Source organism: Trichomycterus rosablanca, chromosome 5, assembly GCF_030014385.1.
Source record: "Trichomycterus rosablanca isolate fTriRos1 chromosome 5, fTriRos1.hap1, whole genome shotgun sequence".
Classification (NCBI taxonomy): domain Eukaryota; kingdom Metazoa; phylum Chordata; class Actinopteri; order Siluriformes; family Trichomycteridae; genus Trichomycterus; species Trichomycterus rosablanca.
Window position 1 is genome coordinate 48,563,550 of NC_085992.1, and position 13,622 is coordinate 48,577,171.

Below are 13,622 nucleotides of genomic sequence, written 5' to 3' on the forward strand. Positions count from 1 at the left end.
CACGTGCATCAATGAGCCTTGGCCGCCCATGACCCTGTCGCCAGTTTACCACTTTTGATAGATACTGAGCACTGCAGACCGGGAACACCCCACAAGAGCTGCAGGTTTGGAGATGCTCTGACCCAGTCATCTAGCCATCACAATTTGGCCCTCGTCAAACTCGCTCAAATCCTCACACTCGCCCATTTTTCCTGCTTCTAACATCAACTTTGAGGATAAAATGTTCACTTGCTGTCTAATATATCCCCCCCCCACTAACAGGTGCCGTGATGAAGAGATAATCAGTGTTATTCACTTCACCTGTCAGTGATCATAATGTTATGCCTGGTCGGTGTAGCTCTACATGTTACTGACTCAGGTGATGGATGTGATATTATTATTACTATTATTATCATTATCATTATTACTATTAACATTATTCATTATTATAATTATTATTATTATTATAATTATTATTACTTTTATTATTATTATTATTATAATTATTGTCATTATTATTATTATTATGGTTTATATTATTATTATTACTATTATTATTATTATTATTATGATTATTATAATTATAATTACTACTAAAATTACTATTATTATTATTATAATAATTATTATTATTGCTGTTATTATTATTATCATTATTATTATGGTTTATATTATTATTATTACTATTATTATTATATTATCATTATTATTATTATTATTATTATTATTATCATTATCATTATCACTGTTATTATTATTACTATTATTTTTATGATTATTATTATTACTATTATTATTATGATTTATATTATAATTATTATTATTTACTGTACCTGTTTGCTACAGAAGAGCACTAACGGCACTGTGTATCCAGATTTGATCACCTGAGCAGAAATCAAAACATTTCACACAAACTTTGATCAAATTCAGTGGATGCTGATGGAGCAGAAGTGAGAGTGTAGCTCACGCCCTCTCAGATTAGAATATTATTCTGGAAATTGGTGCCGGGATGCACTAATGAGGACACGTCAGGATGATCAATATCACTTCATCTCGACTCTCTGAAGATCTGCACTCTTTAATAAGCGCTACACTTCAGATATGATAGAAGAATTTTACATGGTTATATGTTCGCTGCTCTCAGATTTATCGCTAGTATGAGGATTATTGCAACAGAGTTCAGTTTAATAAAGTTTGTTCTTATGGTTCTGGTTCATCCAGAGGAAAATTTATACACTGTTCACACTTCCCACAACTGGGTAATCCATCAACTGGGAGATACTGGAGTTCTAAGTTTGCTTTTCAAGTTTTGCTACTGGATATATGAGACTAAAGCAGCTCACATTTAATAGATTAGTTTAATCATGACAGTCCAATTTACCCAATTTTAACATAATTGAATCCTAATATATACATACAGTATATTACATTAGGAAAAATATATTAATACACATACACTGATCAGCCATAACATTAAAACCACCTCCTTGTTTCTACACTCACTGTCCATTTTATCAGCTCCACTTACCATATAGAAGCACTTTGTAGTTCTACAATTACTGACTGTAGTCCATCTGTTTCTCTGCATGATTTGTTAGCCCCCTTTCAGTGACACTGACATGGTGGTGGTGTGTTAGTGTGTGTTGTGCTGGTATGAGTGAATCAGACACAGCAGCGCTGCTGGAGTTTTTAAACACCTCACTGTCACTGCTGGACTGCAGCCAACAGCACCCCGTGGGCAGCGTCCTGTGACCACTGATGAAGGTCTAGAAGATGACCGACTCAAACAGCAGCAATAGATGAGCGATCGTCTCTGACTTTACATCTACAAGGTGGAACAACTAGGTAGGAGTGTCTAATAGAGTGGACAGTGAGCGGACTCGGCATATAAAAGCTCCAGCGGCGCTGCTGTGTCTGATCCACTCATACCAGCACAACACACACTAACACACCACCACCATGTCAGTGTCACTGCAGTGCTGAGAATGATCCACCACCTAAATAATACCTGCTCTGTGGTGGTCCTGACCATTGAAGAACAGCATGAAAGGGGGCTAACAAAGCATGCAGAGAAACAGATGGACTACAGTCAGTAATTGTAGAACTACAAGGTGCTTCTACATGGTAAGTGGTTTTGTCACTTCTCATGTGAATGCGCCGGTACTGAACGGAATCCGGTATTCCAAGATTATGCATCTCCATGATTAAGAAGCATAAGGAAACAATAAAGAAGTAAAGCTAAATTTCAGGTTTTATTGTATTTTTTATTAACTTTAAACTGTTTTTAATTGTATTTCAGTGTTCTTATATTATATTTGTGTTATTTTCAGTGTATAAGTGTCAAAAACAACCTCATTATTTTACATTAGACTAAAATATATGCAGCTCCACGGGACCATGATACACATTAACAGGTTTCCCAAACATCCTTATGGGAAAAAATACCTTGAAACTCAACGTCTTTTAACTTGACGCCACTCCCAGAACCAACTGATGTCGAATTTCAAGCTGCATTCAACATTTTCATTTCTTTTAAAAAATATGAGTTTGTATTACACATTTAATCATAAAAATCTACTTTCCAATAAGTAAATTCAGTCCCACAGCTGAACCAGGACTCGGGTGTTACAGCGACAACAATTTCAATCCGAGTCAGCGGGCCGGGCGAATCCCCTCGGTGCATCACGTCTGCGATGTTTACTCACTTTTTAACACCAGCCTGGAGCTGAAACTACAGCTTTATGTTCCAGTGTCAAATAAAATTGTAGCTACTCGTTTTCATGCCCCTAAACCCTGATGAGGTCGTATATCTGTCCGTGTCCGGCGCTGGCAGCGGCACTTAAGCAGACGTGCCGGAGAGAATTTAACCGAGCACGCCGTGGATATTCTGCAATACCGTTTTATCACAGAGCGAGAGTAGCGTAAGAGCGAGGGTCCTGACACCATCTAACAGCCAAACGGACCCAATTTTTTCCAACCCAAATTTTCCCCTCACCTGAACTGTCACAATCTGAAATGTCCTCGCATACACCCAGCATGGATGCCCAGGGGGGGAAACAAAGAAACTACCAGCAGGACATTAGCACCGGTTAGCAAGATTAGATGGAAATCTCAAGCATAGCATCTGTGGGACATGCCAGGGCCAGTTTATTATTATTATTATTTGTATAACTTTTTTTTTTTTTTTTACAGCGGACATTGTCTTAAAGCAGCTTTACAGCTTTACATCACTACAACCAGTCAGACCACCATTCTAACCCTAACGTTACTACAACCAGTCACACCACAGCTCTAAGCCCCAATGTCACTACAACCAGTCAGACCACCGCTCTAATTCCTATCATCAGTACAACCAGTCAGACCAGAGTTCTAACCCCAATGTCACTACAACCAGTCAGACCATCGTTATAACCCCAATGTCACTACAACCAGTCAGACCAGAGTTCTAACCCCAATGTCACTACAACCAGTCAGACCATCGTTCTAACCCCAGTCACTACAACCAGTCAGACCAGAGTTCTAACCCCAATGTCACTACAACCAGTCAGACCAGAGTTCTAACCCCAATGTCACTACAACCAGTCAGACCAGAGTTCTAACCCCAATGTCACTACAACCAGTCAGACCATCGTTCTAACCCCAATGTCACTACAACCAGTCAGACCATCGTTCTAACCCCAATGTCACTACAACCAGTCAGACCAGAGTTCTAACCTCAATGTCACTACAACCAGTCAGACCAGAGTTCTAACCTCAATGTCACTACAATTAGTCAGACCATCGTTCTAACCCCAGTCACTACAACCAGTCAGACCATCGTTCTAACCCCAATGTCACTACAACCAGTCAGACCAGTTCTAACCTCCATCAATATAACCAGTCAGACCATCATTCTAACTTTTAAAGTCACTACAACCAGTCAGACCACCGCTCTAACCCCAATGTCACTACAACCAGTCAGACCAGAGGTCTAACCCCAATGTCACTACAACCAGTCAGACCATCGTTCTAACCCCAATGTCACTACAACCAGTCAGACCATCGTTCTAACCCCAATGTCACTACAACCAGTCAGACCAGTTCTAACCTCCATCAATATAACCAGTCAGACCATCATTCTAACTTTTAAAGTCACTACAACCAGTCAGACCATCGTTCTAACCCCAATGTCACTACAACCAGTCAGACCATCGTTCTAACCTCAATGTCACTACAACCAGTCAGACCAGAGTTCTAACCCCAATGTCACTACAACCAGTCAGACCAGAGTTCTAACCCCAATGTCACTACAACCAGTCAGACCATCGTTCTAACCCCAATGTCACTACAACCAGTCAGACCAGTTCTAACCTCCATCAATATAACCAGTCAGACCATCATTCTAACTTTTAAAGTCACTACAACCAGTCAGACCATCGTTCTAACCCCAATGTCACTACAACCAGTCAGACCATCGTTCTAACCTCAATGTCACTACAACCAGTCAGACCATCGTTCTAACCCCAATGTCACTACAACCAGTCAGACCAGAGTTCTAACCTCCATCAACATAACCAGTCAGACCATCATTCTAACTTTTAAAGTCACTACAACCAGTCAGACCACCGCTCTAACCCCCAATGTCAGTACAACCAGAACACTCTACAAACCCCCAATGTCACTAGGACCAGTCAGACCACAGTTCGAACCCCAACATCAGTACAACCAGTCAGACCACCATTCTAATCTCCAATGTCATTCTGACCAGTCAGACCAGAGCTCTAACCCCCAATATTACTAAACCAGTCAGACCACTGTTCTAACCCCCCAACGTTGCTTTTACCCAGTACCACTGTAACCGATGATACAACAGATCCATTGCCATGGTAACTAATGCCACTCATGTCACATATCTTCACCCTAACACCCCTGTAAACCAATAGTTACCTTACAGTTCTCTAGGTGTCAGACAACAATTCTCACCCCCCAGTGCAGTAAAACCAATTAAACCACAGATCCTATCAGCAGTTCTTAGTGTTACTGATCAGAAGATCATTGGTTCTAGCCCAAAAACTGCCAAGACTGTGTTCTAACCAGTAAAGACTCTGTAAATAAAAGGTAATGCCAAAGTGTAACTAAAGAAACAGACCTGGTTTTATACACCCAGTAACACTGCAGCCAATCAAGGATAATCATGTGTTTTTTATTATTGTTAGCAACCATCTCATTCTTTTAAGGATGGCAGTCAGTCTGGCACCAGCCGAGAAACACTAATCGTAATCCCTCACAGGGCAGAACACAGGCTGCATTTTTCTTTCAGTTTTTTTGGGAGGCGTGTGGAAGTAAATCAGACCTCTGGAGAAAAGCCATCCAGACATGCCAGTCTTCTTACATCATGAGGTGTTAGGCCAGGTTCCCTGGCGCCTGGTGGTGTCCAGCTTCCACCCTCCTGCCCAAGCCCAAACAATGCCCTTCACAGTAGATTGGCATGAATCTTCCCTTTTTTCATGTGAGCTGTTATGTGGAACAGGTTGTATTATGTTAATAAAAAGGTAAAGTTATGATGTCACAGAACACTGTAGCTCTATAGATTACCTTGGGATGCAAATGTTAATGCACAAATTAATCCTTTAATGGTCTCACCAAAAAATGATTTTTTTTTTTTGCATTTCTTAGTATTTTATATCTTATTTTTTATTGTATTATTGCTGCTGGTCTCCCTGAGAGCCAAACAAACTTTCGTAATATAACTTTTTCTTTATACGCAATGCATTTTCTCCCTTTTTCTCCCCATTTTTTTTTAGAGCATCCAATTTTTACCCGATTGTGTTAAGCCTCCTCTCTACTGGTGCTGGGCAGTTGTAGCCTAAAGGGTAAGGTACTGGTCCAGTAATCAGAAGGTTGCCAGTTCAAGCCTCAGGTTGCCACTGTTGGGCCCTTGAGCAAGGCCCTTAACCATCAATTGCTTAGACTGTATACTGTCAGAGTACTGTAAGTCGCTTTGGATAAAAGCGTCTGCTGAATGATGAAAATGTAAACGGTGCTGCCCCCCGCCTCTGATTGAGGAGAGTGAACTGATACACGCCCCCTCCGACATGTGTGCAGTACCGACTGCATCTTTTCACCTGCACGAGGCGAGTTCATAAGCGGATCAGCTTTGTGCATGGAGAGACACACCCTGATCAGCATTGTTCCTCTACTCTGTGCAGGCGCCATCAACCAGCCAGCAGAGGTCGTAATTGCATCAGGTATGAGGTCCCTCTCCGGCTCCCTTACCTGGATGAACAACAGCCAAACGTTCATATAGTCGCCTATCCCAGCCGGATGGCAGAGCTGAGATTCGATATGATGTATTCGAAATCCCAGCTCTGGTGTGCTAGTGTATTTTACCATTGCACCACCTGAGCGGCCTGTTTTGTAGTGTAATTACAATGACAATAAAGTTTTAACCTAAATCAGTTACAAATTTCACTTCTCTCCAAACCTGACATCATGGAACTTGTGTAGTTGCTCATGGTCCATGTCCAGCACTAGCACCGATGGAAATGAACAAAATGCACATCAATCATTTATTTTCCGATGGAGATGTGGCAAATTTGAATGCACACCCATGGATGACATCCTGAAACTTTATTAACTGTTCTATGTGTGGGAAAAGCTTCACACCGGCCAAACTGATAAACACGACGCCCCCACGGCACGGAGAGCTTCAGGAACGTGTGGACGGAAGGCCAAGTGGAACGGGTCTCCACGGAGCACACGATAAAACATCTCATTACGCCGACGAGCAAACAAACAATGCCCCGAGGCCGTTCAGCACTTCAGTGCAAAAATACACGATCAGCGATGCCGCGCATGCAGAGCCACTCGAGCCACGACTGCATTACATAACTCCACCAGAGAGACGCTTTTTTATAAAAGAATGAAACCGAGGAGGGTTATGTGGACAAATGCTGTGACCCGGAGAATCAACATCATTGCTATAGTGCAGGAAAAGTAAAAAGTAACTCTGTAAAGTAAATGACATGATAACAAAAGATCCAGCTTGTGATCGACAGAACGGTATTCAACCAGTTCAAGTCAAAGAAAGATTAGGGTTAAGAGCTGTACAGGTACAGGACAGATACAAAGACCTTTATCGATTACAGTCTCAATATGCTCTGAGGAATCTCACTAGATACACAACAGGCTCAACAGACACAGCAAATGTCACAAGTGCAAAATTCGTCAGAACACTGTTCTATAGATCAGGGGTTTTCAACCTGTGGGGCGTGCCCCCTGCCTGTCCATACGCGGTCGGCACACGGAGGGGGGCGCGTGTCCACAAAGGTTGAAAACCCCTGCTATACTGAATGTGGACAAGACAAAGGGGATGGTAGTTGACTTCAGGAAAACCTTTGAGGGGTTGTTGATGTTCACTTAATGGAGAACCTTACCTGGACCCTAAACATCCGCTCTATAACCAAGAAAGCCCAACATTTACATTACCGTTATCCAAAACAACTTAAATTACAGTTACAGGGGCTGCTCAGGTGGCGCAGCGGTAAAGCACACGCTGGAACCAGAGCTGGAGTCGGAGATCTGGAATACATCGTATCGAATTTCAGCTCTGCCTGCCGGCTGAGGCTGAGTGGCCACATGAACAACGATTGACCTGTTGTTCAGATAGGGGCGGGATTAAGCCGGATGGGGACTCTCTCTCAGACTAGTGCGATTACGACCTCTGCTGGCTGGTTGGTGGCGCCTGCACGGAGATGGCCAAGGAGTGCGGTAGAGGGTGTGGCTCTCTGTACACAGCGCTGTACTGCACTGCACTCGTCAAGTGTAGGTGATAAGATGTTCGATTGCTGTGCACGTGTCGGAGGGGGCGTGGAGCAGCCTCGTCCTCCCCAATCAGAAGCAGGGACCAGCATTATACATACAGTTACAGTATACAGTCTGAGCAATTGAGGGTTAGGGGCCTTGCTCAAGGGCCCAACAGCAGCAACCTGGCAGTGGTGTGGCTTGAACCAGTGACCTTCTGAATACTAGTCCAGTACCTTAACCACTACGGCTTGCCACTATGGAAAACTAAAAAGAGCTCAACTCCCACCCAGCGTCCTTCAACTTTAACCGAGGTGCCATTGAGAAGCCGACAGTAAGTGTGTGCATTATTAAAACATAGATTAAAGTAATACAATTCTGCACCAGTTAGAACAATAAAACAACACATTTAATGCTGTTAACAGTACGAACTTAACTTCAGAAGAAGATAACCACACATTTCTGAGTGTTAGCATTGTAGGAGTGATCACAGAGCTTAAACTCAGCATGTAGCGCAGTACTGGACAGAACCGAGCGCTCAGCTCTCGCTGCGTTTGGCATTTCAGACGGCACAGAGGCGAGAGTTAACCAAGCCATTCACACCGATGACAGGGAGGAGAAACAACAGTAACGCAGGGCGGCATGAGGAGCGAGAAAACTAACTGCACTTAACTCAGCATTCACACCTCAGAACGACATGAAGAATCCAAACAAAACCCCAAACTGCCGGGGTGTCCAAACACCTCAGACATTAAAAAGCTTCCTTCTTAGCTTAATGCTAATAAATACACCACATTAGACCAGTTTGAAGGAGGGAATGTTTGCTAATGCAGATTTCGCTTTCTGACCCTTTTGACTGGAAGCCAAGAGATGGATCCACGCTGACTGTGAGCTCAATCATTTCAGAGGGGTGTCCACATACTTATGGTCAAACCTAGTAAACTACCAGTGGGGCTGCCTCACTAGAGAGGATTCTAATAAGACATGGAAGTCATAAGGCAGATTATTTAGACACACTACTTAGACAGAGCTTGCTAAGCTAACACAGTTAGCATTAGGACATTCAAACCAATGGGCTGAGATGGCACAACCCGCTAGCACGCCAGCTAACGTCTCCCTCCGTGTACCGAAAGCGGTTAAACTGTCCCTGACGAGCCCGAATTTACAAATAAACGACACTTGTATAATTCTACCTTTATACACATTAAACATCAATGAGAATTGATTTACATTTGAATAGAACTCCGTTGGTTGCTCCACATTTCATTCGTCGACCATGTTTGTCATTTTCTGTTAGAAAAGTTGTGCCGCACTGAATGCTGGGATTGCCTCCAGCGCTAAAGAAGTATCAGATGCTCCTCTATTCAGTCAGATTATCAATCAGAATTAAGGCGCCTCAGTAGGAGCATTTTAAGGAATCTAAGAATGTAGACACGCCCTCTTCTCGGGAGTGTAGGATGATGTAAAATGCGTCTATGTAGAGAGATCAGTAGGATTTCACACAGACCCATTCCGAAAATATTTATTCCAAAAGGTTTAGACTAGGGCTGTGTTAAAATTTGAATCGCGATTAAAAATTTTTATCTAACTATTTTTATTTGGCTGTTTGTGCCACATACATGTGTGTCTCTGTGGTAATTAACTGTATTTCAGATGAATTAGGCTGTAAAGCGCATGAACTGTCCGATGATAAACTACTTTTAGCGGTTTTCACTTTTTTTACGTGTTGATGAAAAGATGAATGAAACACGCAAGCTTTGTAACGAGTATCTCCATTGGCTGCTAGACCTGTCCATCAAAACCGTGTAGCTCCGCCTCCTCCCCTTCGGTAAAAAGTGAAACTCTGTGTGATGTTTCATCTCTACAGTTTATTCAGGTTATTCTATGACATGGTTATAAACATGATTTATATTTGTGATGTTTGTAGTTGTTTAAAAACACATTCGTATCTGATATTTATATGGACTAAGCGTTTACATGGACTGTTTTAATTAACACTTTTTTTATATAGCTACAGTCAATTACTTATAATGTTTGCTAACTTGACTGTTTCAGGTATTTATAGGTGTTTAAATGGTCATTTAGAACAGTATTTCCCAGTATTCTTTCTGCACAAACACAGTATTAAAGGGTTTTCTTAATAGATCTATGAAATAATCATATCTGTGTTTTGATGCTTTATTGATGCCTTAAATTAGATCAAAACATTATGGTTGGTGCACCTGTTTTCAGTGTCAGGGTCATGAACAGGAAAAGATCCTCACTTTTGTCAGGTAATGTGCTTTCTACAATGAATTTAGATTTAATAATTTTATCATATTTTATGAATGTTTTATTGGTAAACACGTTCTTGCAATAACAATGTGCATAACTGTTCAAATTTTGCTTAATTATTAGTTTGCGATTAATTGAGATGAATACATATATATTAGGGCTGTCACACGATAAAAATTTTTAATCTCGATTCATCTCGATTAATTTTGTTCTTTAATCGCGATTAATCTCGATTACAATTTTTGATCGTGTGACAGCCCTAGTTCAGACACATTCATGTAACCATGAGTGGGTTATTTTTGGGCACCATCACACTCTCCTCATGCATCATCTGTATCATCTATAGCGACTCACCGTTTTAATAAAAGTGTCACTTCTGTCTCTAACAGCAACGACAACGTGTTATTTCAGGAGGAGATTATAGAGGCGACAGACGCTTTTAAAAACACTAAAGAAATTTACATTTACATTATTGAAGTAAATACTGAGTGTGCACCGAGGCTTTTTATGGTCAGTCACTATTCCAAAGGAGTTCGATGGGGTTGAGGTCCGGGTTCTGTGTATGCTTTGTGTTTTACACTTTTACATGGTAGTTACTCATTACACAAGGTTCATCAGTTCAAGTTTTAATGTCAAACAGTCATGGACAATTTTGTATCTCCAATTCACCTCACTTGCACGTCTTTGTACTGTGGGAGGAAACCGGAGCTCCTGGAGGAAACACACAGACACGGGGTGAACATGCAAACTCAACACAGAAAGGACCCATACTGCTCCACCTGGGGATCAAACCCAGGACCTACCCACTGTGCCGCCCATAAAAAAGGGAACATTTTATATTAATACCTACATTATATATTATTACTATGTTTAATTCTTTCCCTAAATCTGTAACTAAACTTTGGCAACATTAATATCATGTATCTGCCAGAGCAGCCCTGACCCGTCGAGGCGTGGACTGAAGGTGTGCTGTGGTATCTGGCACCAAGATGTCAGCAGCAGATCCTTTAACTCCTGTAAGTTGTGAGGTTTAGCCTCCATGGATCAGACTTGTTTGTCCAGCACATCCCACAGATGCTCGATTGGATTGAGATCTGGGGAATTTGGAGGCCAAGTCGACACCTCAAACTCGTCGTTGTGCTCCTCAAACCGTTCCTGAAGCATTTTTGCTTTGTGGCGGGGAGCATCATCCTGCTGAAAGAGGCCACAGATATCAGGGAACCGTCTCCATGAAAGGGTGAACATGGTCTGCAACAATGCTTAGGTAGGTGCTACGTGTCAAAGTACCCCCACGTGCATCAGTGAGCCTTGGTCGCCCATGACCCTGTCGCTGGTTTACCACTGTTCCTTCCTTGAACCACTGTTGATAGATACTGACCACTGCAGACCGGGAACACCCCACAAGAGCTGCAGTTTTGGAGATGCTCTGACCCAGTCGTCTAGCCATCACAATTTGGCCCTCGTCAAACTCGCTCAAACCCTCACGCTCACCCATATTTTCTGCTTCTAACATCAACTTTGAGGATAAAATGTTCACTTGCTGTCTAATATATCCCCCCCACTAACAGGTGCTGTGATGAAGAGATAATCAGTGTTATTAACTTCACCTGTCAGTGCTCATAATGTTATGTCTGATCAGTATATATATATTGTAGTCAATTAAATGATTGTACTTTGTTTTACTCCACACATGTATAAGATCCTGTTAATTATCATGTTATAACACTTTTATAAGCAGAAGCTGAGCTGTAACACTTACCCCGATATGAAAAGACCCGATGAAGTAGTCGAGGTTGGCCTGGATGAAGCTGATGTTCTGCAGTCCGAGCTGTGAGCTTCTGGCACTCGCTCTGATTAAAGATTCTTCTTTGTTTTCTATGAGGATGACCTGAAGGATTTATATAATTCCACACGATAAATAAAGTATGTATTTACTTGCCAATTCTAATAAACATACTAATATTTTAATATGCAGCTACAACTCACTGACCAATTCAATTAACCTTGAACAAGCGGTAACTTAAAACAGAACAGAATCTTTATCGTCACTATACAAAGGTACAATGGAATTTTGTATGGCATCTAGCCCTGGTTCTGGACTGCGTTGCTTAGGGATGGGGGCAGTGAGAAAATCTGGGGGAGCAATGTCCACCCCAGCGCCCCATAGCTTGTGTTACTTTAGTTTCGTCCTAAGCCAGATTCGAACCTAGGACGGAAAAATATGTGCGCAGTGCTGTGGCCACTGCGCTACTCAAACAGCGATGTATAAAACATGCTGTAATGGTGACATAACCTGTGCACATGGCGTTACTAAGACTAAAAGTAAACACTACTTAAAATAATAGTAGGGGGCGTGAGTTAGTCACAGCTCTCCTCAATCAGAAATGGAGATCAGCATCAGTAGAGAGGAAGAGTAATGCAAACATGTAATTGGATATGACTAGATTGGGAGGACAACTGTAAAAAATTTATGCTATTTAGAAAATAAATAAAGTCTTGTCATCTGGCAGCCATGCTTGACTTTTAGTTTGATGTACAATATGAGAAGATTCTGTGGATCAGCTAGTAGTGTTTTACACACCAGTATTAGAGGATCAAATTATACCATTTTCATTCAACATAATCGATATATTAGTCGATAACTAATTATAACTGACACGTCATTTAAAGTGGTGAGAATGGCGGCAGTAATGTAGAGCGAACCGTTCATGCAGCACTAAACATGCCAATCATAATTATAAGAGATGTAGTCAGTAACTGACAGCATTATTATAGTTATTATAAAATTAATAGCAAAGTTCTATCGTTATACTGACATGATACCATACCATATCATGTTACACAGAGATCCCAGTGTGCACAAGTTACCATGAATTCAAACTCCATAATGAAACAAAACAACTCACATTTTAAATAATATATGTACATAAAAAAAACCCCTGCTGGGATTAGAACATTGCTTTCACTGAAAGAAACCGGCACATGCTCTCTGAGGATGTTAATTCAGCAGTTTCATGAGTGGAGAGATCTGTACTGCTGCAGATAGTTCAATCAGTTTCTGAAAATGTATTTTAATGATTTTCTGCATTATTTAAACAATGATGAAACAATTAAGAAATCTTTGTACGTTATTAGTTAAGTGGGTAAATACCCACCAAGCCAAACGTTTTCTTTAATTTGAATCTTGCCTTTTTATGTTGTATTTGAATGACTTTATTTGTTAAATTTTCTGTCCTGTAACCCACTTAGACCTGCTGATGTATGATACTAGAAAAGGTACTATATAAATAAAAATTCTTCTTCTAGTTTATATTATTATTAGGGCTGTTACACAATTAACATTTTTAATAGAGATTAATCACGATTAAAGAACCAAATTAATTATAATTAATCGACTGCAAAAATAACTAAACAAAATTTGAAGTTTTGCACATTTTTATTGCGTTTTATTGCATTTTTATTTATTTTTATTAAGAAAATATTTACCAATAAAAAAAATGTAATAAAAATGTTGATAAAATTATTACATCTAAATTATCTTTAGAAAGCCAGCCAATGCCTATATAGACAAGTATGTTCACATTATC

General features: G+C 40.8%; 1 protein-coding gene across 1 annotated transcript in view; it reads right to left on the bottom strand.

Moving 5' to 3' along the window:
- The window catches only part of gstcd (glutathione S-transferase, C-terminal domain containing), a 170,735-nt gene that overhangs the window by 31,286 nt on the left and 125,827 nt on the right, over positions 1 to 13,622 (bottom strand). The window contains exon 7 of the mRNA XM_062995301.1: positions 11,795 to 11,923. Coding sequence (XP_062851371.1) covers positions 11,795 to 11,923 — 129 coding nt within the window. The remainder of the gene's footprint in view (positions 1 to 11,794; positions 11,924 to 13,622) is intronic.